The sequence below is a fragment of the Triticum urartu genome, chromosome 1 (assembly GCF_003073215.2).
Source record: "Triticum urartu cultivar G1812 chromosome 1, Tu2.1, whole genome shotgun sequence".
Lineage (NCBI taxonomy): Eukaryota > Viridiplantae > Streptophyta > Magnoliopsida > Poales > Poaceae > Triticum > Triticum urartu.
Genome location: NC_053022.1, coordinates 460,964,510 through 460,990,306, shown reverse-complemented (window position 1 = coordinate 460,990,306; position 25,797 = coordinate 460,964,510). Strand labels below are relative to the sequence as shown.

The 25,797-nt window shown below is 43.6% G+C and overlaps 2 protein-coding genes across 4 annotated transcripts; both read left to right on the top strand.

The window, feature by feature from the left end:
* Window positions 1–2,374: 2,374 nt before the first annotated feature.
* LOC125519050 (bidirectional sugar transporter SWEET1b-like) lies at window positions 2,375–5,491 on the top strand. The gene is made up of 6 exons (XM_048683943.1): window positions 2,375–2,631; window positions 2,760–2,796; window positions 3,732–3,827; window positions 4,180–4,462; window positions 4,572–4,691; window positions 5,100–5,491. Exons 1-6 carry the CDS (start codon window positions 2,595–2,597, stop codon window positions 5,313–5,315), a joined length of 789 nt encoding a protein of 262 aa, XP_048539900.1. The 5' UTR covers window positions 2,375–2,594; the 3' UTR covers window positions 5,316–5,491.
* A 5,844-nt stretch (window positions 5,492–11,335) lies between these two features.
* LOC125519035 lies at window positions 11,336–14,802 on the top strand. 3 transcript variants are annotated; one of them, XR_007288187.1, is made up of 5 exons: window positions 11,336–12,261; window positions 12,983–13,172; window positions 13,943–14,070; window positions 14,221–14,312; window positions 14,551–14,802. XR_007288187.1 is itself a non-coding variant. In XM_048683930.1 (5 exons), the coding sequence occupies exons 1-3, from the start codon at window positions 11,848–11,850 to the stop codon at window positions 13,951–13,953; spliced, it is 534 nt and encodes a 177-aa protein (XP_048539887.1). In that variant the 5' UTR covers window positions 11,338–11,847; the 3' UTR covers window positions 13,954–14,070; window positions 14,226–14,312; window positions 14,551–14,802. The 3 variants fall into 3 exon arrangements, 2 of the variants coding, with proteins under 2 accessions (XP_048539887.1, XP_048539877.1); XM_048683930.1 differs by having other exon boundaries at window positions 11,338–12,261; window positions 13,064–13,172; window positions 14,226–14,312; XM_048683920.1 differs by having other exon boundaries at window positions 11,338–12,261; window positions 13,064–13,172.
* Window positions 14,803–25,797: the final 10,995 nt, after the last annotated feature.

Here is a 25,797-nt window from a genome sequence, read left to right as displayed (position 1 = left end):
TAAATAAATTCGTTTCGTCGTACATATATATACACGCGTACCATTATATGTTACAAAGTTCAAGCGATCTTGGCATGATGCATGCCCCCAAACCAAAAATATAGATAAAAGTTTGCATGACGAACGAGCGCATTTGTTTGCATGCATGCATGCCTAAAAACTAGGCGTCCACGTACGTACGTACAAGGACCTTGCATAGCAGCGTGGAGCCTAAAGCCTAGTCGCTGTCCTTGGGAACTGCTTCGAGTAAAACGTACACCTATGACAGGCGCCATATACATACATTTTTTTTAAAACGGAGGCATATACATACTCAGTGTCAGTGACATGATCTTCTACATGTTGAATACAAAAAACAATGATACAAAATATATGTGTAGAGGTTCCTTTTTTCTTAATACAATACAATCACATATGCTCACACACCCAGCCACTACCAACACCTTTGAGATACTAGGCCAGCATAACATCTTGAAATTGATGAAATCAAGATAAATAAATTTGCCGTCCATTGAAAATAAGTCCTACAAAATGTTTGGACCAGACTATAAATATAAAACATTCTCCTAAAACTTTCATGGATCACATGAAGGCTTCACCCTCTATATGTGGAAGGATGTAGCTGCAAGGTCGAGGTTCCATGAAACACTGGTACATTTCTCTAATTCCATATCTTCGACAATACTAGGGAGGGGGAGGGGGTCGCTTTTCTATGGTGGTATGTGTTTGCCATGATATTCGTCCACTAATCTAGAACTGAATTTTCCTTTGCTAGTTGATACTGTATCAAGGTCGATTAACCATATTAGGTTTTAAAGACCTGAGGTGGAGCAAAAAACTACATTTTTAATGAAAAATAAGTGGGTAGCCAACTTTTGAACATATTTTGCATAATGGATAAATTAAAGGCCACGATTCAGCCGTCCATGTCTTTGAAGATGGTTGGGTGGTCCATAGATGGTTTTGAATTGCAAACCATGCAAAAAAGTTTTCACGTTAGTGGGTGCCCACACGTTGCAAACTAACATTTTCATATTTATTGATGTCGCACCCAAAATATTGAGCCGGATACATTGGCGCCCATGAGTATTCCCTTGAAACCAAGAATTACCCCCAATGGCGTGGGGGTGTCGCTCTGTATATGGATATCATGTAATCATGTTAAGTGATCCACCGTGAGCCCCTCGCCAAAATTTAACAGTCGAATGCACTAGTCATTGTATGAAGCCTTGCTGACACTCCATGTTTTCTTCTTTGCTATCGAGCGACGTCTTTTGGTCTCCGCCATGTCAAGCCATGACGAATCTAGAAAAGGGGTTTTGTGCCCTAAAAAATAACTACATTTTAGAGCATTATTAACTTTGTTTCATAATACAAGACATACTAGAAATACAATCGATCTCCGCTATGATCACTAATTAATAAAAATGATTCGAATTTGTAAGTTATAAATTGCAATATTTTATTTGTTAGAGAAAATAGTTTTACTATATTATGCTGCATAATTACTTACTTGGATATTCCTACAAATATTGACAGACGAATTTGTTCATCGGAGACTATACTAAGCATCATATTTTTGAAAGGGGTGGCGGCATTGTTTCCTACGATGCAGAAAATGACTCTTTTTCTATGAGATTGTATGGGCATATGTTGAACTAAAACATTTGCATCCTTATTGTTATTGTTGCGATTGGAAATATTCTTTTATATAAGTTTTAGGGCCATTTGGTTGCTCGCTAAATAATATATATATTTGCGACAAGGCCAAGGACATATATTAAAATTATTCAATCCTTACAAGACCATCCTTACGCAAGCAGAAAATAAACACACGTCGTTGGATGTATCGACGACGTCTTCATCCTGAATTCACTGGCTCAGTGCCTCCTCTGGATCTCTGGAGCACCCTCCGACCCGGGTAACGTTGTTAGCTAGCAATATTTGACTCTTGCTTTCTTTTCGGAAAAAGGGTATGGCAAAAGTCTTAAGATCCTTCCAGATGCATGAATATAATGTGGACGATCTATACAGACCACACACACTGAAGGAAAAGAGCTACTAGCACAGAAAATACATACGTACATTCTTGTCAAATGTCAATAGTGTCCAGTCCAATTAGCTAGTGCACCGGGCGATACCATGATGGTGATGCGCATGCCAAATTCTGTCTCCGGGTGGTGACAATCAAAACAAGATCCTCCCCATATGCTAGTGCTGGAAACGTTACTGTTTACTACCCCGGCACTCCCACGTCCACAGGGGCATCGTTTTCATGGAGTGGCCAAGATAAGAACGTAATCAATAGGCCGGCAGTGCTACTCTCCCCCCTGACCTTACCTCCTCTCCATCCAACTCTTTCCTATATATACGATGCAGCCGCCCATGTATCCATCATCCACACATACGAACACACACAGCATTGTCATTTAGTTGTTCTTGCTTGCTGCTGCTGAAATACCTGCATGCTAGCATCCCCTGCTCAGAAGAAACAGAGGTCTGGAGGTCTGTCTTTTCATCCTGGTTTTGTTATTGGTTCGTCGAGGAGAAGATAGTTTCTTGGAGGTGCAAGCTAGGCGCTGAGGAGGTCGGACATGGAGGATGTGGCCAAGTTCTTGTTTGGGATTTCCGGTGAGTGTTCCTAGTTTCCGCTTTTTTGTGCGTGGTAGTAATTGGCTAGGAGTTTTAATTGCACTGGTGGCTGTTCTAGTTGGGACGTCCTTTCAACCTAATTACTGCTTTTGATTTTGTTGTTTCAGGGAATGTCATTGCTCTATTTCTCTTCCTATCCCCGGTGTAAGTATTTCATGTATTACCTTTTTTCCTTATTAAGGCCTCTTTTGGTTCATAGGATAATCCGATTATTATAGGAATAGGAATCTTGTAGGAAAGGAGATGACATGTATCTCAAATCCTATGAGTAGGAATAGGAAACAAGATGTCATTTGGTTGACACCAAAGGAATTTTTTCATTGAGTCTAGGTTTTTTTTTTCCTATGAAATGTGGAGGATAGGAACCAATCCTATGTAGGAATAGGAGTCCATTCCTATGAACCAAAGGGCTCTAAAGAAAAAAACCCTATAAAAATCCTATCCTCTAGAATTCCTATGAAATTCCTCTAAACCAAAGGAGGCCTAAATAATTAGGTAGCGCTCCTATATTTACAAGAGATATATGGTTAGAGTGAAGGTGACAAGATAGCAGTGTGTTAGGGAATCCTATGCTTTTCATGAAAGAATTTAAACTATTTGATGGTTGCGTGCATCAATTGATGCAGACACCGGACATTTTACCTCCTTTAAAAAGAAGGAATTTGTCAGTTGAAATCGCACACTCCGAATGTGCAAACCACATGAATGACACGCACAACCATTGGGGTACTCAACTACTAATAATTTCATATAAAATTATAGTAATAAATAACCTATAATTTGCTGAAAAAGAGCTTGAATTTCTAGGGTCCATGCATATATTGATCCCACTTAATTTACTCCAGCAACGTACGTAAACTAGAAACATCCGGCACCCACCTTTGCATGTATATATTGCCACCTTCCGATTTATTAATTCCACATAAGTCCTTTTCAATGTCGAATTTCCTACAACATTTTATTCATTTTGTTGAGAACGTACAGTCGCATCTTGACTGTTAGTCTGTTCACATTCTTATACTATATGCAGACACTTATAACTGACCTGTGAATACTACAATTTGTCCGTTCGATCACAGGCCTACTTTCTGGAGGATCATTCGGAACAAATCCACAGAGGAATTCTCCGGGGTGCCATACAACATGACGCTCCTCAACTGCCTCCTCTCCGCCTGGTAAAACCTCTCAATTTTCTCCAAGGACAAGTTAACAAATTCCCGCAAAAAAAAAAGAAAGAAAAAAGAGAACAAGTTAACAACAGTACAACATGTGATTGTGATTTACGAGGCTGAAGATCCATCTCATCTCTTGCCTATTTTTATAGAATCTGCCACCCTCACTTCATTGTTGTACGCTTCTGCAACGTGGCTCTATGCGGAGACATGCCGTTGTACACGTAGCTATTAAGGCCGACACAAGTGCATAAACTATCCTTGTCCCGTTCCGATCTTGTTGATGCATGGTGCAAAAGTTCGACGAGTTACAAGTGAGAGAGTTTGATCTTGGCGCGTTGGTGTGCGTTTGAAGGTACGGGCTGCCGTTCGTGTCCCCGAACAACGTCCTGGTGTCGACGATCAACGGCGTGGGCGCGGCGATCGAGACGGTGTACGTGGTGATCTTCCTGGTCTTCGCGTCGAACAAGAAGGCGAGGCTCCGGACGCTCGGCCTGGCGTCGGCCGTCGCGACGGTGTTCGTGGTCGTGGCGCTCGTCTCGATGCTCGTCCTGCACGGCCCGGCACGCAAGCTCCTCGCCGGCCTCGCCATGACCGTCTTCTCCATCTGCATGTACGCCTCGCCCCTCTCCATCATGGTACGTTTTGTTATTCCATGCATGCGTGCATGTATTCCTCCATTGCCTTGCACTTGCACATGTTAGTAGCTTAAATAATACTGATCTGGGACTTGTCGATTTCTCGCAGAGGATGGTGATCAAGACGAAGAGCGTGGAGTACATGCCGTTCCTGCTGTCGCTGGCGGTGTTCCTGTGCGGCACGTCGTGGTTCATCTACGGCTTGCTCGGCCACGACCTCTTCGTCACGGTAAGTCTTATTAGTCCACACACGCACGCACACCTCAAATCCAACTTTCTCTTTTCTGATGCCGACAAGCGTCGAATTACTGCACAAAATTGAAGGAAACTGTGAGTGGACAAAATGACTGCACTAACTGCGTTGTCATTGTAGTCTAGTAGTCTAGTAGATGCCCTTGCCGGCCGGCCGGTGCATGAATACTCGTTTTGATTTGTCAATGTGCGATCCATGCATGCATGCACGTACGCTAGCTGAGCTCGCAACGTGCTCCAGTAAATGTGCCCTGCCGAAGAGGCGAGGCAGCGCCCATGCGCGCGCGACCGTCGCCATGAAACATGCCTTAGCTACCGCCTAGCCAGTCACTGCTTCTGCAGACGTGCTTGGCCGTTCGATTGACGCTCTGATCTTCTTTGGCAGATCCCCAACGGGTGCGGGAGCGTCCTGGGCGCCGCGCAGCTCATCCTCTACGCCATCTACCGGAACAACAAGGGCAACGCCGCGGCCGGCGCTGGCAAGCTACAGGGCGACGACGTGGAGATGTCCGTCGACGGCAGGAACGGCAAGGTCGCCGATAGCGACGACCGCGGTGCGGCGGGGTCGACGAAGACCGGCAAGATGGTCGGCCAGGTTTAGCTAGATCGGTCGAAGATCAGCCATATTATGTGCTTTTTCTACCAGTATCTTGTTACTGCAAGAATCCCGCGTGTTGACCTTGTGTAATTAGCCAATAGAGGACTAGCCTTTAATTGTCACCTTGTACCTGTTTGTAAGCTATGTATTGCATACGTGTACTAATGTCTCAAGCTGTATTTTCTACTCCTAAATGTAGTATACATACTAGAAAAGGAAAGTGAGCATTAACTTGTATCGCCCTTTGAATCACGCTCACGCCATCCGATCAAATAAAGTCTACATTAACTGCCAACTTGAAGTGTAGTATGTGCGTATGTATGAGTGTCTTCTTTTATACTACCATGTTTTGAGGTGTGCGTGCGTATGTATGTGCGTATTAATAAAGCTCATGGTACATCAAAATCATGTCAAATCAAGAATGAGAGAGAGAGAGAGATCTCAAATGCATAGCTACTGGTACATACCCCTAGCCTCGAGGGTGAACTACTCCCTCCGCGTCATGGAGACCACCGAGATAATGAAGATGGCATCCGGTGATGATTCCCCTCTCCAGTGGGGTGCCGGAACAGGGCTCCAGATGGTATTTTGAAGGTACAGAGGCTTGCGGCGGCGGAGTCGAAGTTCTAGGTTAACTTTCGGGGATTTCTGAATATATAAGAATTGTTGGTGTCGGTCTCACGCAAAGAGGTGCCACAGGGGGGCCATGAGGCACCAGGGCGCGCCCATGTGGCTTGTGGGGCCCCTGTGGCTCTTCTGGCCCTCCCACAAAACTTCTAGTGTCTCTTTCCTTCAAAAAAGTCGTCAAAAAGTTTCTTTGCATTTGGAGAAATTTTATTTCTGCACAAAAACAATACCACGGTAGTTCTGCTGAAAACAACGTCGGTTCGTGTTAGTTTCATTTAAATCATATAAAATTGCACCCAAACCATATAAATTTGTTGTAAATGATGACCCACAAGTATATGGGATTTATCATAGTCCTTTCGATAAGAGTGTCGAACCCAACAAGGACCAGAAGGAAATGACAATCGGTTTTCAGCAAGGCATTCTCTACAAGCACTGAAATTATCGGTAACAAATAGTTGTGTGATAAGATAATTCGTAACGGGTAACAAGTAATAAAAGTAACTAAGGTGCAGCAAGATGGCCCAATCCTTTCTGTAGAAAAGGACAAGTCTGAACGAACTCTTATATAATGCAAAGCGCTTCATAGGACACATGGGAATTACTGTCAAGCTAGTTTTCATCATGCTCATATGATTCGCGTACGTTACTTTGCTAATTTGATATGTGGGTGGACCGGTGCTTGAGTGCTTTCCTTCCTTGGACAAGCCTCCCACTTATGATTAACTCCTCTCGCAAGCATCCGCAACTACGAAAGAAGAATTAAGATAAATCTAACCATATCATGAAACGTATGGATCCAAATTAGCCCCTTACGAAACAACGCATAAACTAGGGTTTAAGTTTTTGTCACTCTAGCAACCCATAATCTACTTATTACTTCCCAATGTCTTCCCCTAGGCCCAAACAATGGTGGAGTGTCATGTAGTCGATGTTCACATAACATCACTAGATGAGAGACAACATACATCTCACCAAAATATCGAACGAATACCAAATTCACATGATTACTTATAATAAGACTTCTCACATGTCCTCAGGAACAAACGTAACTACTCAAAAAGCATATTCATGTTCATAATCAGAGGAGTATTAATTATCATTAAGGATCTAAACATATGATCTTCCACCGAATAAACCAACTAGCATCAACTACAAGGAGTAATCAACACTACTAGCAATCCACATGTACCAATCTGAGGTTTTGAGATAAAGATCGGATACAAGAGATGAACAGGGTTTGAGAGGAGATGGTGCTGGTGAAGATGTTGAAGGATATTGACCCTCTCTCGATGAGAGGATCGTTGGTGATGACAATGACGATGATTTCCTCCTCCCGGAGGGAAGTTTCCCCGGCAGAACAGCTCTGCCGGAGCCCTAGATTGGTTCTGCCCAGGTTCTGCCTCGAGATGGCGGCACTTCATGTCGAAAGCTTCCTTCTGATTTTTTACAGGTCAAAACACACCATATAGTAGAAGATGGGCACGGGAGACCTGCCAGAGGGCCCACAAGATAGGGGGAGCGCGCCCCCCACCCTTGTGGATGGCTGGTGGCCCCCCTCTAGTGCTTTCTTCGCCCAATATTTTTTATATATTCCAAAATAATTCTCCGTGAAGTTTCAAGACTTTTGGAGTTGTGTAGAATAGGTCTCTAATATTTGCTCATTTTCCAGTCCAGAATTCCAGCTGCCGACATCTTCATGTAAACCTTATAAAATAAGAGACAAAAGGCATAAGTATTGTGATATAATGTGTAATAACAACCCATAATGCAATACATATCAATATAAAAGCATGATGCAAAATGGACGTATCAGTAAACATGGCATGAATAATTCATAAATTATAGATACATTGGAGACGTATCAGTCTCGCCTCCACATGCCTGCAGCCAGGGGAAGTAGTCTGCCGAAGCCACACATTCATCATAGCCTCACGCACGCGCCCATGCACCACCCTCATGCCCGCCACCTAGAATGACGACCATGTCAGGCTGCCATCACACCATCCCGCCATACACCAGCCACGAGAGACAGAGTCGGATTGGCCTGGTCGGGAGCCAACCCGCACACCGCCGCCGCCAGCTGATGGCTCGTGATTTTGCCACTTTTAGTAGAGGGTTTCGATATGATTTTCACCGGGTTTTTGATATTTCTCGCATCTTTCTAACGTTAACCCTTCGAGGAAGAAGAAAATTGTTTTTTCCATTGTTGTGCAGAAAAATATACTTTGGAATAAAACCAATTGAGATCCCATCAACTGAAGCCAAATGGAGCAACTTCTGTGTCGGACAGATTTGCACAAGCACATCCAGAGCGCAAGATGGCCTATGGTACGATCTCAAGCGCTCGTACCAGGCACCGCTAGCTCCCCCTCATCTACAGGAACAACTATCGTGAAGGTGAGGACGCATTAGAGAGACATAGCTGCCACAGCACCATCCAAAATAGAGGAAGAAGAGATCCAGAGAGGAAGACTCACCAGAGATCCATTCCTTCTCGTTTCCTCGTCTCCATTCTCATTCATCACATCATCACCATAGGGAGAGGAATTCCATCTTGAGATTGAGACTTGTTTAATCGTTCATCTTATTGTGGATCTTCATGATATTATTGATATGATTTCTCTTAAATTATTCTTTGAGATGTTTACTGATTCCCCCTATATATGCATGTGCTATTCCCCCTAGGCATGGGAGATTTAGGTGATTGGCAAGATTCATTTGTTTCCATTTTGTATGTCATCATTCATGGTTATAGTTTTATGATTTGTTTACTAAGTTGTTTATCTGCGGTGACCGTAATATGTGTTGTCCAATTTAAGGGCCCGCACAACATGATCTGGAGACCTACGCAGGTAATGTTGGGGAACGCAGTATTTCAAAAAAATTCCTATGATCACGCAAGATCTATCTAGGAGATGCATAGCAATGAGAGGAGAGAGTGTGTCCACGTACCCTTGTAGACCGAAAGCGGAAACGTTTAGTAACACGGTTGATGTAGTCGAACCACTACAAGAAATATCTCAACTTATGACCTTCTCTTAGTGACCCCAGCTGAATTGGTCGTTTGACAGCCATTTCGCTTGGAAGGGCTCAAACCCTGAAATTGCTTACACCAAATGGTCACAAAGCAGACAAGAGGCGTCAATGACCTTATTTCTACCTGATTACGACCAATATAAATGGTCATGAGGTTGTGAACGTGGATGCATTGGTACTTATTGGTATGACGAGGCGCCACCTCATCAGTTTTGCCTATGTGTCATGTTCATGTGTCAATTTTCGCCCTAGGTTGTGAAGCAACCTATATTTTGGTCATTCTCAAAATTCCCCAAAAAATTGGGCATTCTTTACTATCCAAATCATTTCCTCATGACAATATTCAACTCCATTTGACTGGTAAATCTTCCTCGGCAAATTTCCAAAGTTTTTGTTCAGCTCGAACTGTTGTGAAGGAAGTACTGGCTAGGCATATCCTAATGAGCTGAATTTTTGGCACATCTTCTATATTCCCAAATCATAGCTTTCCACAAAATTTGAGCCCCATCTAACAATACATGTGAGTGTGGCTTCAACATTCATATTTCTGTTCAGTGTGGCACGTTGCAAAGCAAGTGACACCTAGACTCCTCCATTTGAGCTGCAAATTTTCCAAGATAGTGTCCTTAATAGATGATCATCCTCGGCCAAAACTCAGGCCCATTGGCCATGTGCATTTCCGGTACCACTAATCAAACACTTGGGTGCTAATTCATGTTTGAGCTCGGTTCAGTCTCCTCGTGAGATTCTTCTATTGCCTTCTTCTTCTTGACACCTATCAGTGGAGTGCCCAACCCACTAGACATGCCTATGCCGCCCGGAACGTGTGGCAACACCACGGTCACGCGGTGACCACGCGGCAAGCATGCGAGTCTACGCGCTTTGGAGTTGGGGCCTTGGGCCACCATCCAAACCTCAACGTATCGCCACCAAACCATGTATTTTTGATTAAATAGATACTTTTGTACCTATAAATGATTTTTTGGAAAATAAAGAGCAAAGTATGAGCCAGCTGGAGTTCAAATTTGTCCCGCTTCCTACTGAATCAGCAGATATTTGTCTTTTTCACCAGAGGTGGATAAAAACTTTTGGCACCAAACCATTTTTCATTTGTGCTTTAAACATGGCCTAGTATTTTATAAAATTGATTTGGTCCAATTTTGCAACAAATATATGGTAGGTCCTTCACAAAAAAACTCATTTTGGGCACTCGAAAAATGGAAAATTGATTTTTCGTCCAAAGAAAATGAAAAACTCCCTTAGGCAACATTGTTTGCCATCCCAATATGCACCCTTGTGCATAATTTGAGATCATTTGAACAAACTATGCCATGAATGTGGCCGTAAGATTGATCATTTGACTTGAAAGCCATGAATCTTTAGAGATGATAACTCATTTCTGATGACACTTTTTTAAAATAATTGTCATATTACAAGTTTGTTATTTTTCCTGGGAACTTGGTCACATATAATGACACAATGCGAAGGTTTTTCATTTTTTTGATTTTTTTGAATTTTTTTATGCCCGTTTCAAAATGCGGTCAAAACGGCGGGAATGACCGTTCCTAGCTAGTGGTTGAATCTTGGAATTTTTTTGGTGTTTATCTGATTAAATAGATACTTATGTACCTAGAAATGATTTTTGGAAAAAATAAATAGCAAACTATGAGGCAGCTGCAGTTCAAATTTGACCCGCTTCCAACTGAATCGGCGGAAATTTGTCTTTTTCACGAGAGGTGGATCAAAACTTTTTACACCCAACCATTTGGTCAACTGTGCATTAAATATGGCCTAATATTTTATAAAAATGGTGTGGTACAATTTTGCAACAAATATATGGTAGGTCCTTCACAAAAAAACTCATTTTGGGCATTCAAAAAATGAAAAATGGTTTTTTCGTCAAAAGAAAATGAAAATTTTCTGAGGCAACATTGTTTGCCATTCCAAAATGCACCCTTGTGCACAATATGTGATCATTTGAAACAAAAGATTTGGTAGGTTCTTCAAAAGAAAACCATTTCGGGCACTCGAAAAATAGAAAATGGCTTTTTTTGCAGTGAAAATGAAAACTCCCCAGATCAACACCATTTGTCATCCCAAGATACACACATGTGCACAATAGTCATTCATTTTAACAAACTATTAGTGGTTAATATGTTGAATGTTTGCCCTAAGTAAGAGAGTAAATAACTATAAGAGAAACAAAAGGGAAAAACAAAATTACATAAGCTTAATTTTGATTGGTGGAATCCGTTGTGGCATGGATCGATGACATGGAAAACATCTGTCCGTCCATCCATCCATCCATCTTTCCATCCAACCCACCGCAGCAAACCCCACTCTCTCTCGCGCACGAACCCCACCCAACCCCTCGTGCCCTCCTCTCTCTCTCTCTCTCTCTCTCGGGAACCCTAGCGCTCCACTCCTCCCTTGCCGCTGCCACCTTCGGCGGGAATCAAAGACCATGTCCGGCGAGATCCGGCGCGCGCAGCGAGATCCATCTCTCTCACACACACGATAAGGAAAATCCCCCGCCCCATTCCCACGACTCATCTGCCTCTCCCTCGATCCCCTTCCTTCCCGAGGACGCACGCGCCGCCGCCTCCCCGATCCCCTTCTCCCCTCGCCCCCCATATCGCGCCGCCATCCACCTCGTCGCCTCCCAGATTTATCCTCCTCCTCCTCCTATTCCCCTCGTCAGATCCATCCATCCATTTGTTTTTCCATCCGATCCACTTGACGCCATCGCATCCCCTTCTCGCTCGCAGGGTTGCAGGCGATTCGATCCGGTCCGGGTCCATGGCGTCCACGGCCGTGGCGGCGCTCGTGCTGACCGACGAGCTGGCCCTGCCGCTCCGCGCGGTGGGGGATGGCGGCGGGGAAGCACGCAGCTGCGCAGCGACCGCGGGAGGTTTTAGTGAGCGGCCGCATTGCTGCGGCAGGAGGACCAGCGCGGGCTTCCGGCAACGAGGCTCCGTCGCGCGAACCAAGACGCGGACTCGACGGGATGGCTCTGCGGGACTCTGGCGTCAGAAGCAGCGGCTGGGGCCACGCGGTGACCCTGGGACGCCCCTGCCCGATTCTGGCGCGAAGGCAACCTCGCGCGAATCACGGCGGCCTTGACCAAGAAGGAGGCGTTCGTGCCGCACGGCGGCCGGTGGTGAGCGTCGGTGCTGGCGAGTTTGGGTCAGTACGTCGCGACGGCGGCGAGCCTGCTCGGCGTCCCATGATTGGACCTTGGAGCCACGCGAAGAGAAGGGGATCCACTCCAAACCCAGCACAGGTAAATTTCGATTCAGTAGTGGAACCAATAAATTCAGTATTGTGTTGCATAGCTGAATATATCTTCAGAGTTCAGACTGTGAACACTTATCTTCAGAGTTCAGAGTTCAGAGTTAAAGCTAAATGGCCACAGTGGTATAGATTGTTCTAGTCAAGCATTTCTTTTTTAAGTTTGATACTAGTGTTATTGTTGGAGATATATAGCGGAAAACAACATCCACAGTGGTATAGATTGTTCTAGTCCATGATATGCTTATTATTGAATTAGCTGGTCCTAAAGAATGCTCCGCCTAGCCTTTTCTTACTGGTTGGTTCCATATCCTGAAAATTGCAATGCAGGTGAAAAGATTAAATACCTCGTCATGCTTGCAATGGTTTATGTTGAATTATTTTTTTGTAATCTATCTTGCTATACTGGTTCCAAGTGCTTGAGTAGCACCTCTGAGATAACTCACTTGTGGTTAATTAGTGGATGTCATTTGTGTTTTTGCATTCTTTTTTCCTGGGCATCATGCATGGCCGTCTAGTAGTCGACATACTTCTGGTTCCATTTAGTATATGCAGGTAGCAGCAGCTTAAGTGTAATGGAGTTGTTGTTACTCTATGCCTGCTTCATTAGAGTTTGCATCATCTCCTTGTTTTTGTAGCATAAATGCCTTCACTATTCTTGTTCTGAACCTCTGATCCTGATACTGATTGTATTTGTCTTGATCGAATTACAGGCAACATGGTGACTCTAGTGCCGACATCTCCCAGTCGCGGCGCGTGTGATCTGACTGTGTTGGGTTGGTGTCTGGTTGCAGGACATGGTGACGAACTCACAGTTCGAGAAGAGGCCGAACCGGTTAGGCATCGGCTGCGCGCTACCGCCCAAGAAGGACCTCCACCTGTTCGCCAACGCCGCATCCTCAAGTAGCATCCTTTCCTTTCTTTTATGTAGCAGCAGAGCACCACTCTTACTATGCACTTCTCTCCAGATTCTGCTACAATTACAAATTTACAACGCATTCATGCATGAGCAGTGCATGTGTTGGCTGTCCATGAGATCGGGAATAGTATGAGCCGTAGAGTCTTGTTCGAACTCATTGATGCAACAAAACTCATTTGGAGAGCTACCTACTCATTTGGATGCAATATCATGCTTGCTCTTTTGAAATCGATAATGATGCTCTAAATGTTAGTCATATTTCCATTGTGGATTAGCTTCTGCCCCTCAAATGCTATTGACAAGTTGCATCCCTTGACTCTGTATTCATGAGTAGTATACAACCTGAGATGTCCGATTGTATACAAACTGCACGTCGAAATTGATATGTTCCAGTCTGTGTCTTTGATTGTAAATGTTTCTTCACTATAAAATCTTCTATCTGTGATAAGTGCAACTAGAAGAATTTGTCCCATCTAAAATTCTGTAATCCCTATTAGCTGAAACTTGAGCATTATAAAGTTTCATTTCTAAGTTCAATTTGTTGATAAGCCATCCTCCTCCTGTTTTGGGATTTATCGTGCATACACAACACTTCATGAAAATAAACTACATGCGATATACTCAAATAGCACCAGGGTCTGGGACTATTTTATGGTGTTGTGGATATACTTTGTGATTTACTATCACTGATCTGCGCTCTGGTGTCATATTATGGTATAACATATTTTGTTTTGGCTCTTTTCTCTGTTGGCAGGAAAGTGGTGAGGAGATGTTGATGATGCCTACTTGCTTGGCTGCTACGGTGATGCATGCACCGATGAAGCAAGCACACATGCAAGGCTGGCCCCATGTATCTTCCTTGGCTGCGGACATCATCTACAGGTACAACAAATGTCCCACCTCTCTGTGTCGTTTTGCTCCTCTTCTCCTTGCATCCGAGAAAATTGGTGCTTAATATGCTACTATTGATTTACAGTGTCTGTTCGTTAACACCAAGTCTAAATTGTTGCTTTGATTTTTCCTGTTACCTAGGATAGCAGTATGACCAAGACAAGCTACAAGCTCCCAGCGCGTCTGATCCAGGGTGAATGGCCATGGTCACGAGCTCCTCAGGATCAAAATAGGTATTCCTTTCTACCTCTTTTTGGATTCACTCATATTTTGCCTCATGGATTGATGGATTTGTCCTATGGTACTGTAATTGTAAAGTCTGGTACTCATTTAATTTCTGTAATTGATTGCCTGCTTGACGAGGCTATACCAACTGTCTAAATTTCGAATGCATGCTAGCTAAGGCTTTATTAATCCCTTGGTGTTTGATTGAGCGTTTGCTCCACTAATGTTATATCTCTCTCATTGTAGGATGGCAAGTTGTGGCAGCTGGAGCATGTCGCATAAGAGAGAGCAATGAAATCCATTGTACTGTTCTGTTAAAAATAGTACATTGTGATGTTATGATAGTAGCATATGTGCGTCTTTCTTATTATATAGTCCTGTGTAAGGAAATGTATTCCTGAGATGATTTTTGTGTTATGTAAACCTGCGAGATATTTTCTTTTTGTGTTATGTAAACCTAGGAGTTTTCCTAATTTGAATGAAATAATGTTGGATGTATGTGTGTGATTGGGCTAAAGTCTACTTGGGCCAAACTGGACAAATAATTGGGCTGAAACAGGCCACATACCAACAAGCATCGAACAATTTCAAAAATGAAATGAGAAGTCTTACAAAAAAAGAAATGGACTGCAAAAAGCCCGAGGGCCAAAAAAATTGCATGAATCTCAAAAACTAACAAGGCCGAATTGTTGGGCCTGGCCCATGAAGCCGATCAAAAATTGACAGAAAAATATATAAAAAGGCCGAATTGTTGGGCTCGGCCCATGTAAAACGCCAAATCGGACCAGGCTGATTCTTGTGCCAATCAGCTTGCCACGCTGGATGCCTACGTGGCCTGGGGAGGTTGCTAGTGACCAAAAATTTGGTCATGGAACCAATGACCTTTTACATATCACAAAGAAGATCACTAATTTCAGTTTACGACTGCCAGCTTTTGACCTTCTGTTTTTGGTCACAAAAAGGTCGCAAATGAAAAACTATGACCTTTCAGCGGCCAATAGTGAGGGTCACAAGTTGACATATTTCTTGTAGTGAACGTCTTCGTGATCCAACCACCGAACGTTCAGCTCGATGACGTCCCTCGATATCTTGATCCAGTTGAGGACGAGGGAGAGTTCCGTCAGCACGACAGCGTGGCGACGGCGATCATGAAGTTACCGGCACAGGGCTTCGCCTAAGCACTACGACGATATGACTGAGGTGTGTAACCGTGGAGGGGGGCACCGCACATGGCTAAGAAAAGATTTGGTGTGTCTTTGGGGTGCCCCTGCCCACATATAAAGGAGGGAGGGAGAGAGGACGGCCCCCTAGGGGCGCGCCAAGAGTATGGAGTCCTACTAGGACTTTCAAGTCCTAGTAGGAATCCCTTTCCTTTTCGTAGTAGGAGAGAAGGAAAGAGGAAAAGAGAGAGGGAGTAGGAAAAGGCAAGGGGGGCGCCGGCCCCTTCCCCTAGTCCAATTAGGACCCATGGGGGGGGGGCGCCACCTCCCCTTGGCCCGCCTCCTCTTTTCCCGTATGGCCCAATAAGGCCCATTACTTCTTCCGATAAATTCCCGTAACTCCCCGGTACTTCGAAAAATACCCGAATCACTCGGAACCATTCCGATGTCCGAATATAGCTTTCCAATATATCAATCTTTACCTCTCGACCATTTCGAGACTCCTCATCATGTCCGTGATCTCATTCGGGACTCTGAACAAACTTCGGTCATTAAATCACATAATTCATAATACAAATCGTCATCGACCGTTAAGCGTGCGGACCCTACGGGTTTGAGAACTATGTAGACATGACCGAGACACATCTCCGGTCAATAACCAATAGCGGAACCTGGATGCTCATATTGGCTCCTACATATTCTACGAAGATCTTTATCGGTCAAACCGCATAACAACATACGTTGTTCCCTTTGTCATCAGTATGTTATTTGCCCAAGATTTGATCGTCGGTACCATCATACCTAGTTCAATCTTGTTACCGGCAAGTCTCTTTACTCGTTTCATAATGCATCATCCCGCAACTAACTCATTAGTCACATTGCTTGCAAGGCTTATAGTGATGTGCATTACCGACAGGGTCCAGAGATACCTCTCCGATACTCGAAGTGACAAATCTTAATCTTGATCTATGCCAACTCAACAAACACCTTCGGAGACGCCTGTAGAGCATCTTTATAATCACCCAGTTACGTTGTGACGTTTGATAGCACACAAGGTGTTTCTCTGGTATTTGGGAGTTGCATAATCTCATAGTTAGAAGAATATGTATAAGTCATAAAGAAATCAATAGCAATAAAACTAAACGATCATTATGCTAAACTAACGGATGGGTCTTGTCCATCACATCATTCTGTACTGATGTGATCCCGTTCATCAAATGACAACACATGTTTATGGTCAGGAAACTTAACCATCTTTTGATTAACGAGCTAGTCAAATAGAGGCATACTAGGGACACTCTGTTTTGTCTATGTATTCACACATGTACTAAGTTTCCGGTTAATACAATTCTAGCATGAATAATAAACATTTATCATGATATAAGAAAATATAAATAACAACTTTATTATTGCCTTTAGGACATATTTTCTTCAGGTAACACATATTGTTTAGTGAATATGTGGCCTTCTGGTGATAGTTGGAAATATCTACGATAAGTGAAGACATTATGAGATAACGGTGATCTATAGAACCTAATGCATTGTTCTGGTCTTGTGGAAGACGACCATGTTATGGCAACGTTGAAGCAGGACTACAGGGGAGAACGAATCCAACGTGGATGAGTTCGACCACTCGAAGGGTGATCCGCCTACCGAATAAAAATCATGTAATAGGATCACGATACAAGTTAACTGGTATTACCGTCGACTGACACACTTGATATACACCATGATTAGAAGTTTCTCCATGCCTAACCTCTCTACTACTCGAAACACTTCTAGTTTCAGTTTTTTAATTTATTTATTTTTACTTTATAGTTGCTATTATTCTCGCTGCAACAATCAATGATTTTTACCACCCTGATATATTTGTTTCATGGGACACTAATACAATCTGTAGATTTTCAAACAATTAATTAACGTGAAACTTGTGACAACTTGTGTGTGAACGAAACACGACTCACAATGCTCTTCTCTGCTCTTTGTTGGACGATAACTATCGGGATACATACACAAAGGTGCTACGCCATCCTCTGTGTCTTGCAGGCCATCATCAGCCGCACCATTAGCCATTCCCCTGCGTCCCTATAGCACTGCCGCTACCACCTACCAACACGTCAATGCCGCGCGCCACAAAGGTGCTACGCCATCCTCTATGTCTTGTAGGCCATCATCAGTTGCACCATTAGCCATTCCCCTGCGTCCCTCCAGCACTGTCGCTACCACCCACAACCATGTCACCGTCGCGCGCCGTCACCGGAGGCGAGACGCTGCACCAGCAGCGACCCACATTCGTAGAGGTGCCCCTCGCTCATGGCCCCCCTGCTCGTGGTTGCCTTGCATCAACCCAAACCCAACAAGGGAGGGGACAGATCCTCTGACACCGCCATCAACTGCCTGGGCTTCCCCCGACGGCTTCCTCCAGCGGCGACAGAGGGAGGAACGGGAGGTGCGGCGGCCCCGACAACTAGGATTTGAGGGTCCGTCTGAGTCGCCTAACGCTTGGGGCGACGCGGGAGTGGTGTTGTTTTTCTCGAGTCAAACCTCTCGGTCTCCAAAACAAATATCTACAGCCATTCAATTTAGGACCTGAGGGCTAAAAGTTTTGACTAAGCCTAATCTTACATTCAGGAAACTTATCTGCAGTCGGCCCCTTATCTTATGAAATTTAGAATGACACAGGCAGGGAATCGAACTCCCGACCTCAAGCTGGAGAGCGTGTCACTAGCCAGTCAAGCTAGCGACTGATGTTTCTTAATAGTGATGCAGTAATTATAAAGTACTAAGTTGAGCGGCAAGTCCGCATTTTTACTTAAATTTTTTCAACATTTCTTAGAAAAAATGTGAACGAATTTTCTTAAAAAATACGAATAATGTTTGAAAATCATGAACAAAATTTGAAATTATAACAAACTTTTAGAACATGAACAAACTTTTGAAATTCTTAACATTTACTGAATTTTTTATATACGACAAACAATTTTTAAATATACATTGAATTTTTTGTGATATATGCTGAATAAGTTTTAAAATACACACTGAACATTTTTGTGATGTAGGCTGAACAATACTTAAATAGACATTGAATGTTTTTGTGATATACACTGAACACATATTTAAATACACATTCAACATTTTTGTGATATGTGCTGAACAATTTTAAAATGCACAATGAACATTTACAAAATATGTTGAACATTTTCGTAATATAGGGTGAACATTTTCTTAAATATGTGATGAACATTTTTGTATATAAACATGCGTTGAACTTTGGAAAATGCATGGAAAGGGAGAAAAAAGAATATAAAGACAAAAGGAAAAATGGAAAACAAAAGAAAAATAGAAACAGAAAAAGGAAAAGGAAAAGGAAACAGAAAATAGATGAAACAGCCTCACGTCCGTGGACCGTCGGAAGTCAAGGTTCAGCGAAGCCGGCGTCGTTTCGACGCTCGCGAGCGTTTAATAGGGATTGCCCTAATTTCTGCAGATTTCGCGTGCATATAACACATCATATGCAGACACATCTTTGAAGGGTCAGTTGATTTTCTTGTCCCGTTTATACTGGGAAGTGGATTTTCTGGTCCCCTAATTCCCGACCCCGGGAGCCGACGGCCATGATAGGGCGTGGGTGGAACCGGGACCAACCACACCTTTCCGATCTTGAAGCTTTGCCAACCATGGCGGACGCCGCCCCACGTTCCGCCGCTGCCTTCCTGAAGGACGGCACCTTTCTCCCGGCGCGTAGATGCCGCCTGTTCCTGGAGCTCTTCACACTGTCCGCCGTCCTCTCGGTGGCGCTCTACCTCTTCAAGCGCCTCGCTCTCGCGGGCGCCGCAGCAGATGCATATCTCGAGTCCTACTTTCTCAGCCCGCACGACATGGACATCGGCGGCGTCTCACACTTCATCGCAACCTGGCGGCCGAGCGATTACCACCGGATACTCGCACCGGCATACCTCGTCGCCGGCATCGCCGTCGGATCAGCGACCTACATCGCCACCGTCTCCGCCGCCGTCATGGCACGCTCCGACTCCGGCGGCGAGGAGCAGAAGCACCACACTCTGCCCTCCTTCCTGCGCAAAGTGAAGAGCAACCTCGCGCGACCCGCCAAGATCCTTGTCTTGAGCAGCGTCCTGAGGGTGGCGCTGCTGCTCCTCGTCGGAGAAGCGCTTGAGATGCATCCTACAGAGCGCTACCCCGCGAGGCACCTCTACCTGCTCTTGGAATTCGTCTGTTCAGTGGCCGTCGTGGCGTCCGTGGCGGAGGGGCCTGGCAAGGGCACCGCCCTGTGGCGCGCGTGCCGGCTCATGCAGAGGAAGTACCACAGTCAGTACGTGCTTTACTTGGCAGGGGTGTTGGTGATCAGAACAGCGATTTTTCTGGTGTGTGTCCTCGTCGTCGCCATGGTGGGCTCGCCGCCGATGGGTGGTGTGGTGGATGCGAGCTTCAAGTTCTTGTTGCTTAGTGCAAAGGAGGTGCTCTCTGTTGGCAATGTGACCGGGTACTACTTCGCGTGCAGGGAGAGGGATGAGCAGGAGAAGGACGCTGCGGCCCGAATTTTGATTAGAGAATCTACTACTACTAGTAGTAAAAGCTTATTGCGTTTCTTGTTAATTACGTTTCTACCTTGGTAATCATCGTTTTTAGTAAGGAGCTCCATTCGATCGTTGTATCAAGGGGATCTTGGTAAAAGAATTAGGAGGTAAATGCATCATCAGTGCTTGAACTTGTCATGGATGATTATTTTGGTGCTTGCGGTTGTAGAATAAAGAAAAACGGTTCATAAACTTGACTCTTACGACCAATACGATTTGTTCTTGACATATCTTACCTACATGGCACTGTATTCCCTTCTGAGATGAAGTATCCCGTTGACAGTCTAACTCACCCTACTGAGAGTTTTTATAAACCAATGGTTCATAGACCCTACCCACATGAAAGCAGAAGTTTGACACTTTCTCATAGTACAATCATACCATGTGCCCATCTTATCCTTCGGAGAAGATTTAAGGAAAAAACCACGGACCAACAGTTCATGAACTTAAATTTTTGCCCAAACACAAAGATGTTTCCCTTCTGCAAACCCATCTTTCTCCACGTCAACTATGACCACCTCTCTCAGCTAGTTCACTAGAGCCTTACCAGAATCTCCCTGATCTTTTATCTAGCGGAAGATCCGCCACTCTAACCCAAAATTCAAGCATATCAAAAACCATCTTCTATGGTCTGGTGTCACCATCATAATCTTTCATGACAATAACATTGAAATCCAACTGCCACAGACTGTTATTGAGGCATGTTTCTAATCACATTCGCTGCCAAAGCGAACGACAAACAAATTGCCCCTGATATCCCTTAATTGAGCCTCCCGGTGTAGAACCCATGCCATCTGCATAGCCCCCTCGGATGCATGAATATTCAATGGTCTTGACGATCACACCTTAAAAACTACCGACCACCCGGAAGCTTCGAGAACTGCTCCTCCATCATCCACAATGAACAAAACCCGAGAGATTAGCCGCCTCCCCCGAGGTTTTTCCATATGCAGGGGACTTACAGGAACCCCCACTTGTTGATCCCTACATTTCTGACTTCATCCATGTGGCCATCTTTCTCAGAGTTGTGCTTTTCGTCAACGTTGTCATCCCTCACCCAAAATGACAATGTGGGGTCTTGAACCCATGACCTCGTAGGTAAGCCGCTAGCGAGGGTGCTCTGACTATTACTAGCCAACTCACACGTGTCCTACGGTTGGATTTCAAACACACGCAACAACTTTACTTGAGGCACAAGTAAAGCTAACTCAGCCATTTCAGAAGAAATTTCTCTCAAGTCTTCGCTCGAAGACATAGGTTTTGGTTTGAGTATCACTTTCTAATACATTCTGTGTATCACCTTAACCCCTATTAACAATATGGTGTTCCCTATGACTCAAGTAAAAAGAAATGGAACTACCAAAAGACTAGTCTTCACGTTCCAAGTCTTCAAGCTGATTCTTCATGCAGGGACACCAAAGTCTTCAATATTTCAGAAATTTTTAGGAGTCGTCTATGAAATTTAAACCAAATCTCCAGAGACTTTCCCTTGTGTATACTCACAAATAGTAGTCCCTTAACCAAGTTTGTCGCCAATACTCTAAAACCTCAAAGGGGCACTAGATGCACCTACACTAGTGATCTCAAGACCATTTCTCTTCACACGCAAAATAAATACCTTTAAATTTCCTGTAATTATTGAGAGTTTTCCATTTATCCTCTGGAATAGTTCTGACCACATCAGCACTCTTGCGCTCTTATGTCATTTTGCTACGCGGCGGAGGTAGCAGAGGTAATCCAACTATTTTTCTGCCTTTGAAAGATCGAAAAGATAGGTCTAGAGAGGGGGTGAATAGACATTTTTTTTTTGAGGAATGGGTGAATAGACATTTAACAAGGCTAAGGTGCAGTTTTAATTTAGGACAGTAAAACTGAGCCTAAACCGGGCTCTCTCACACCCTCAGTAATTTCGGCCGTCAGATTTCTAGTTTTGATCGTTTCTGGCTGTCAGATCTTCATCTAAACTATAGTTTTACCGCGACCTAGCCAGTCTGTCCTAATGGGCTGCAGCCCCCGTGACTTTTTTCATGTACTGTGGTTGATTGGGCTTTATTGGGCCACTATGCTAAGACATGTCGCTTGCTCGCTGCGCTCGTAAGAAGAAAAACGGTTCGCTCGAGGGATCGAGGCGCTCGAGGATGTGGGAACAGGGGCGGCCTCCGTCGATCCAGCTGATGCATGGGAGGAAGGCGAGACGCGCTAGGGGATCCGCGGCGCGAGGGGATTCGCCATCGCTATGCACATGGAAAGTGCGGCAGGATTGGTGAAAGATGGTGAGGCAAGGATGCGCTCTTTCCGTGTCCTCAGTAAGACCTTCCCTCCTCTCATCGTCATAACCAGTGCCAAAAACCAGCAATGAAAAGTCATCCTCCCTCCTGAATTTGTAGTGTTACCAAGCCCCATCTACCGTAGTTGCATCGAGTTAACAACAGTTTGATTTCCGAGTACAGACTCGCCATCTTCCACCATGGCATCCCAACCCAATCTGCGAGATTGCTGGTGACTCTGAAGGATAAGTCGATCTTTAATCACTTCTCCGTTACTAGAATCTGCCCAGCACTAAGTTTCAATTTGAACTATTTATAATACTTCTTTTTTTTTGCAGTTGTGGGTCACCTCCATTTAAGCCTTGCGAGGTCATAGATGTACTCCCTTTCCTTGCTCAAGTATCTTTGTTACGAATCCAGATACGGGAAGGCTTTCATCATATCCTAAATGGCTATGGCATTTCCATTTTCCTGCCTTTGGCATTTCCATTTTGACTGAAGTGTTCTGTGACAATTCGTTACTACAAGATGCAAATGCTCACAGATACAACCTGATTCCACAATCTAGGATGATCATTTTAATCTCCATGGCCCCTTTGGTCAAATTACTATATTTTTTCCTTCCTACATGACTGATGGTTTTGTAAGAGCTGAGATGTAGCTTGGAATTGTATTCATGTATAATTAGTATGCATCCAACAGTTGCTTTGCTTCCTGTATAGCAACAGGTACACACTAGACACCCTTTTGTGTTTTACTTTTGGTCATTCATATTTGGTCGTCATTTAGAATCTTTCATAGAACAAGCCTCCTCTTTTTATGTGCATTCTTTGTCACATTTAGTTGCAAGAGCAAGAATGACATATGTGCCTTCCATACTTCCGATTGCTTTGCTTCGCAGCAAGGATGGGTTTTATTACCATTTTTAGCTTACTTTGTATGACACTCTTGGGCAAGAGATTGGCATATTAAAATGTCGAAGTGCCAGTGATTTGACTTGAATTTCCAATTGGCTATGCCTAAAATTATTTGTGCTAGCTTATGTTCATTCTAACGGATGGTGCCTTCTTTTGTGCAGGCTTCTTGCGTGCTACACTGGTCCAATAAGTAGTGTATTGGTTTCATATCATTATAGCTTCCTAATTCAAATATTGACTTCAAAATATCAGGAAAGATGTGACCTGCAAATGTAGTTGGGGTACTTCTGAATGTTACTTTCCAAAAAGAGAAAAGGAGGATTATAGATATACGCATTGAACCATGGAACGATTCATGTCGTCCAGCAGTCAATACTAAGCTCTATATTATCCAAGATGTTAGTACTTGGATGAGCTTTTTCTTCATGGAGGTTTTGCCCATCCTAATATAAACCATGTCTATAATAAGGTACCAATAAACAAAGTATGTATTTTTTATTTTCCACAATATGCTTACATTTAATCCTCACATTTGATCTTTGCTATAAACTCAAGATTATTATGATGGTAATCTCCACTCTAATGCTTCCGGCAATGCTACAGTTTACACCTTCTGAAGCATATCATGGTTTTTTCTTTTGAGCTTATTTTTGCAAATAGAACCATTAGCTTATAATCTGCTATAATATCTTATCGTCAGTGTTTAATGCTTCAAAATATGTATACGGATTTCTCTAACTTTATTTAACAAATGGATTGGCGCAGCTACCAGATCTTTCTTGTGGATCTTTCAGAACAATAGACAATGCCAAACAACTTATTATTCCTCAGTTACCTAGGCTTGGTCCGTCTACTTTATGCTAGAGTTGATATATAGCCTACAAACTAAAGTTGTATGACTCATTTTCACCAGGTTTGCACATATTGTTGCACTTTTATATGGCATGTCATTCTAAGGTATTGCTACTTTTGTTTTGAGGGACTATCCACCTGATGTACAATATATACCAGATATCGCTTCACTAATTTGTATTGTTGTTTCTCTAGTTCTATTAGTTAGTATGAGTAGTGCAATACTTTTTAACTATTCGCACCATCTAAATTTTAACAAAAAAAATTATATCCATCTTTATTTATGCATAAATATATGAAAAATCCTATTATTCTGTTTCAAAAATAGACGGGCGCGGCAAGGCGCGCCATCAATGATCTAGTTTTCTTAATAATTAGGCAGGTTTTGGAACTTGTTAAGTTGCAACCAATACTTCCTACACATGCATTGAAGGAAATAGGCCCTAGAGGCAATAATAAAGTTGTTATTTATATTCCCTTATATCATGATAAATGTTTATTATTCATGCTAGAATTGTATTAACCGGAAACTTAGTACATGTGTGAATACATAGACAAACAGAGTGTCACTAGTATGCCTCAACTTGACTAGTTCGTTAACCAAAGATGGTTAAGTTTCCTAGCAATGGACAAGAGTTGTCATTTGATGAACGTGATCACATCATTAGAGAATGATGTGATTGATTTGACCCATCCGTTAGCTTGACACTATGATCGTTTAGTTTATTGCTATTGCTTTCTTCATAACTTATACATGTTCCTATGACTATGAGATTATGCAACTCCCGAATACCGGAGGAACACTCAGTGTGCTATCAAACGTCACAACATAGCTGGGTGATTATAAAGATGCTCTATAGGTGTCTCCGATGGTGTTTGTTGAGTTGGCATAGATCGAGATTAGGATTTGTTACTCCGATTGTCGGAGAGGTATCTGTGGGCCCTCCCGGTAATGCACATCACTATAAGCCTTGCAAGCAATGTGACTAATAAGTTAGTTGCGGAATGATGCTTTACAGAACGAGTAAAGAGACTTGCTGATACGTCTCCAACGTATCTATAATTTTTGATTGTTCCATGCTATTATATTATCTGTTTTGGATGTTTAATGGGCTTTTATTTACCTTTTTATATTATTTTTGGGACTAACCTACTAACCAAAGGCCCAGTGCAAATTGCTGTTTTTTGCCTATTTCAGTGTTTCGCAGAAAAGGAATATCAAACGGAATCCAAACGGGATGAAACCTTCGGAAGAGTTGTTTTTGGAACAAACATGATCCAGGAGACTTGGAGTGGACGTCAAGAAAGAAGCGAGGAGGCCACGAGGCAGGAGGGCGCGCCTAGGGGGGTAGGAGTGCCCCCACCCTCGTGGGCCCCTCACAGCTCCACTAACGTACTTCTTCCTCCTATATATACCCATATACCTCGAAAACATCCACGAGCACCACAAAATCCTATTTCCACCACCCCAACCTTCTGTACCCGTGAGATCCCATCTTGGGGCCTTTTCCGGCGCTCCGCCGGAGGGGGGAATCGATCACGGAGGGCTTCTACATCAACACCATAGCCTCTCCGATGATGTGTGAGTAGTTTACAACAGACCTTCGGGTCCATAGTTATTATCTAGATGGCTTCTTCTCTCTCTTTGGATCTCAATACAAAGTTCTCCTCGATTATCTTGGAGATCTATTCGATGTAATTC

Coding starts and splice junctions, on each gene's coding strand:
- LOC125519035 (XM_048683930.1), top strand. CDS start 11,848: ATGGCGGCGGGGAAGCACGCAGCTGCGCAGCGACCGCGGGAGGTTTTA. Junction 12,262..13,063: donor CCACTCCAAACCCAGCACAG/GTAAATTTCGAT, acceptor GTCTGGTTGCAG/GACATGGTGACGAACTCACA.
- LOC125519050 (XM_048683943.1), top strand. CDS start 2,595: ATGGAGGATGTGGCCAAGTTCTTGTTTGGGATTTCCG. Junction 2,797..3,731: donor TTTCTCTTCCTATCCCCGGT/GTAAGTATTTCA, acceptor GTTCGATCACAG/GCCTACTTTCTGGAGGATCA. Junction 4,692..5,099: donor GCCACGACCTCTTCGTCACG/GTAAGTCTTATT, acceptor CTTCTTTGGCAG/ATCCCCAACGGGTGCGGGAG.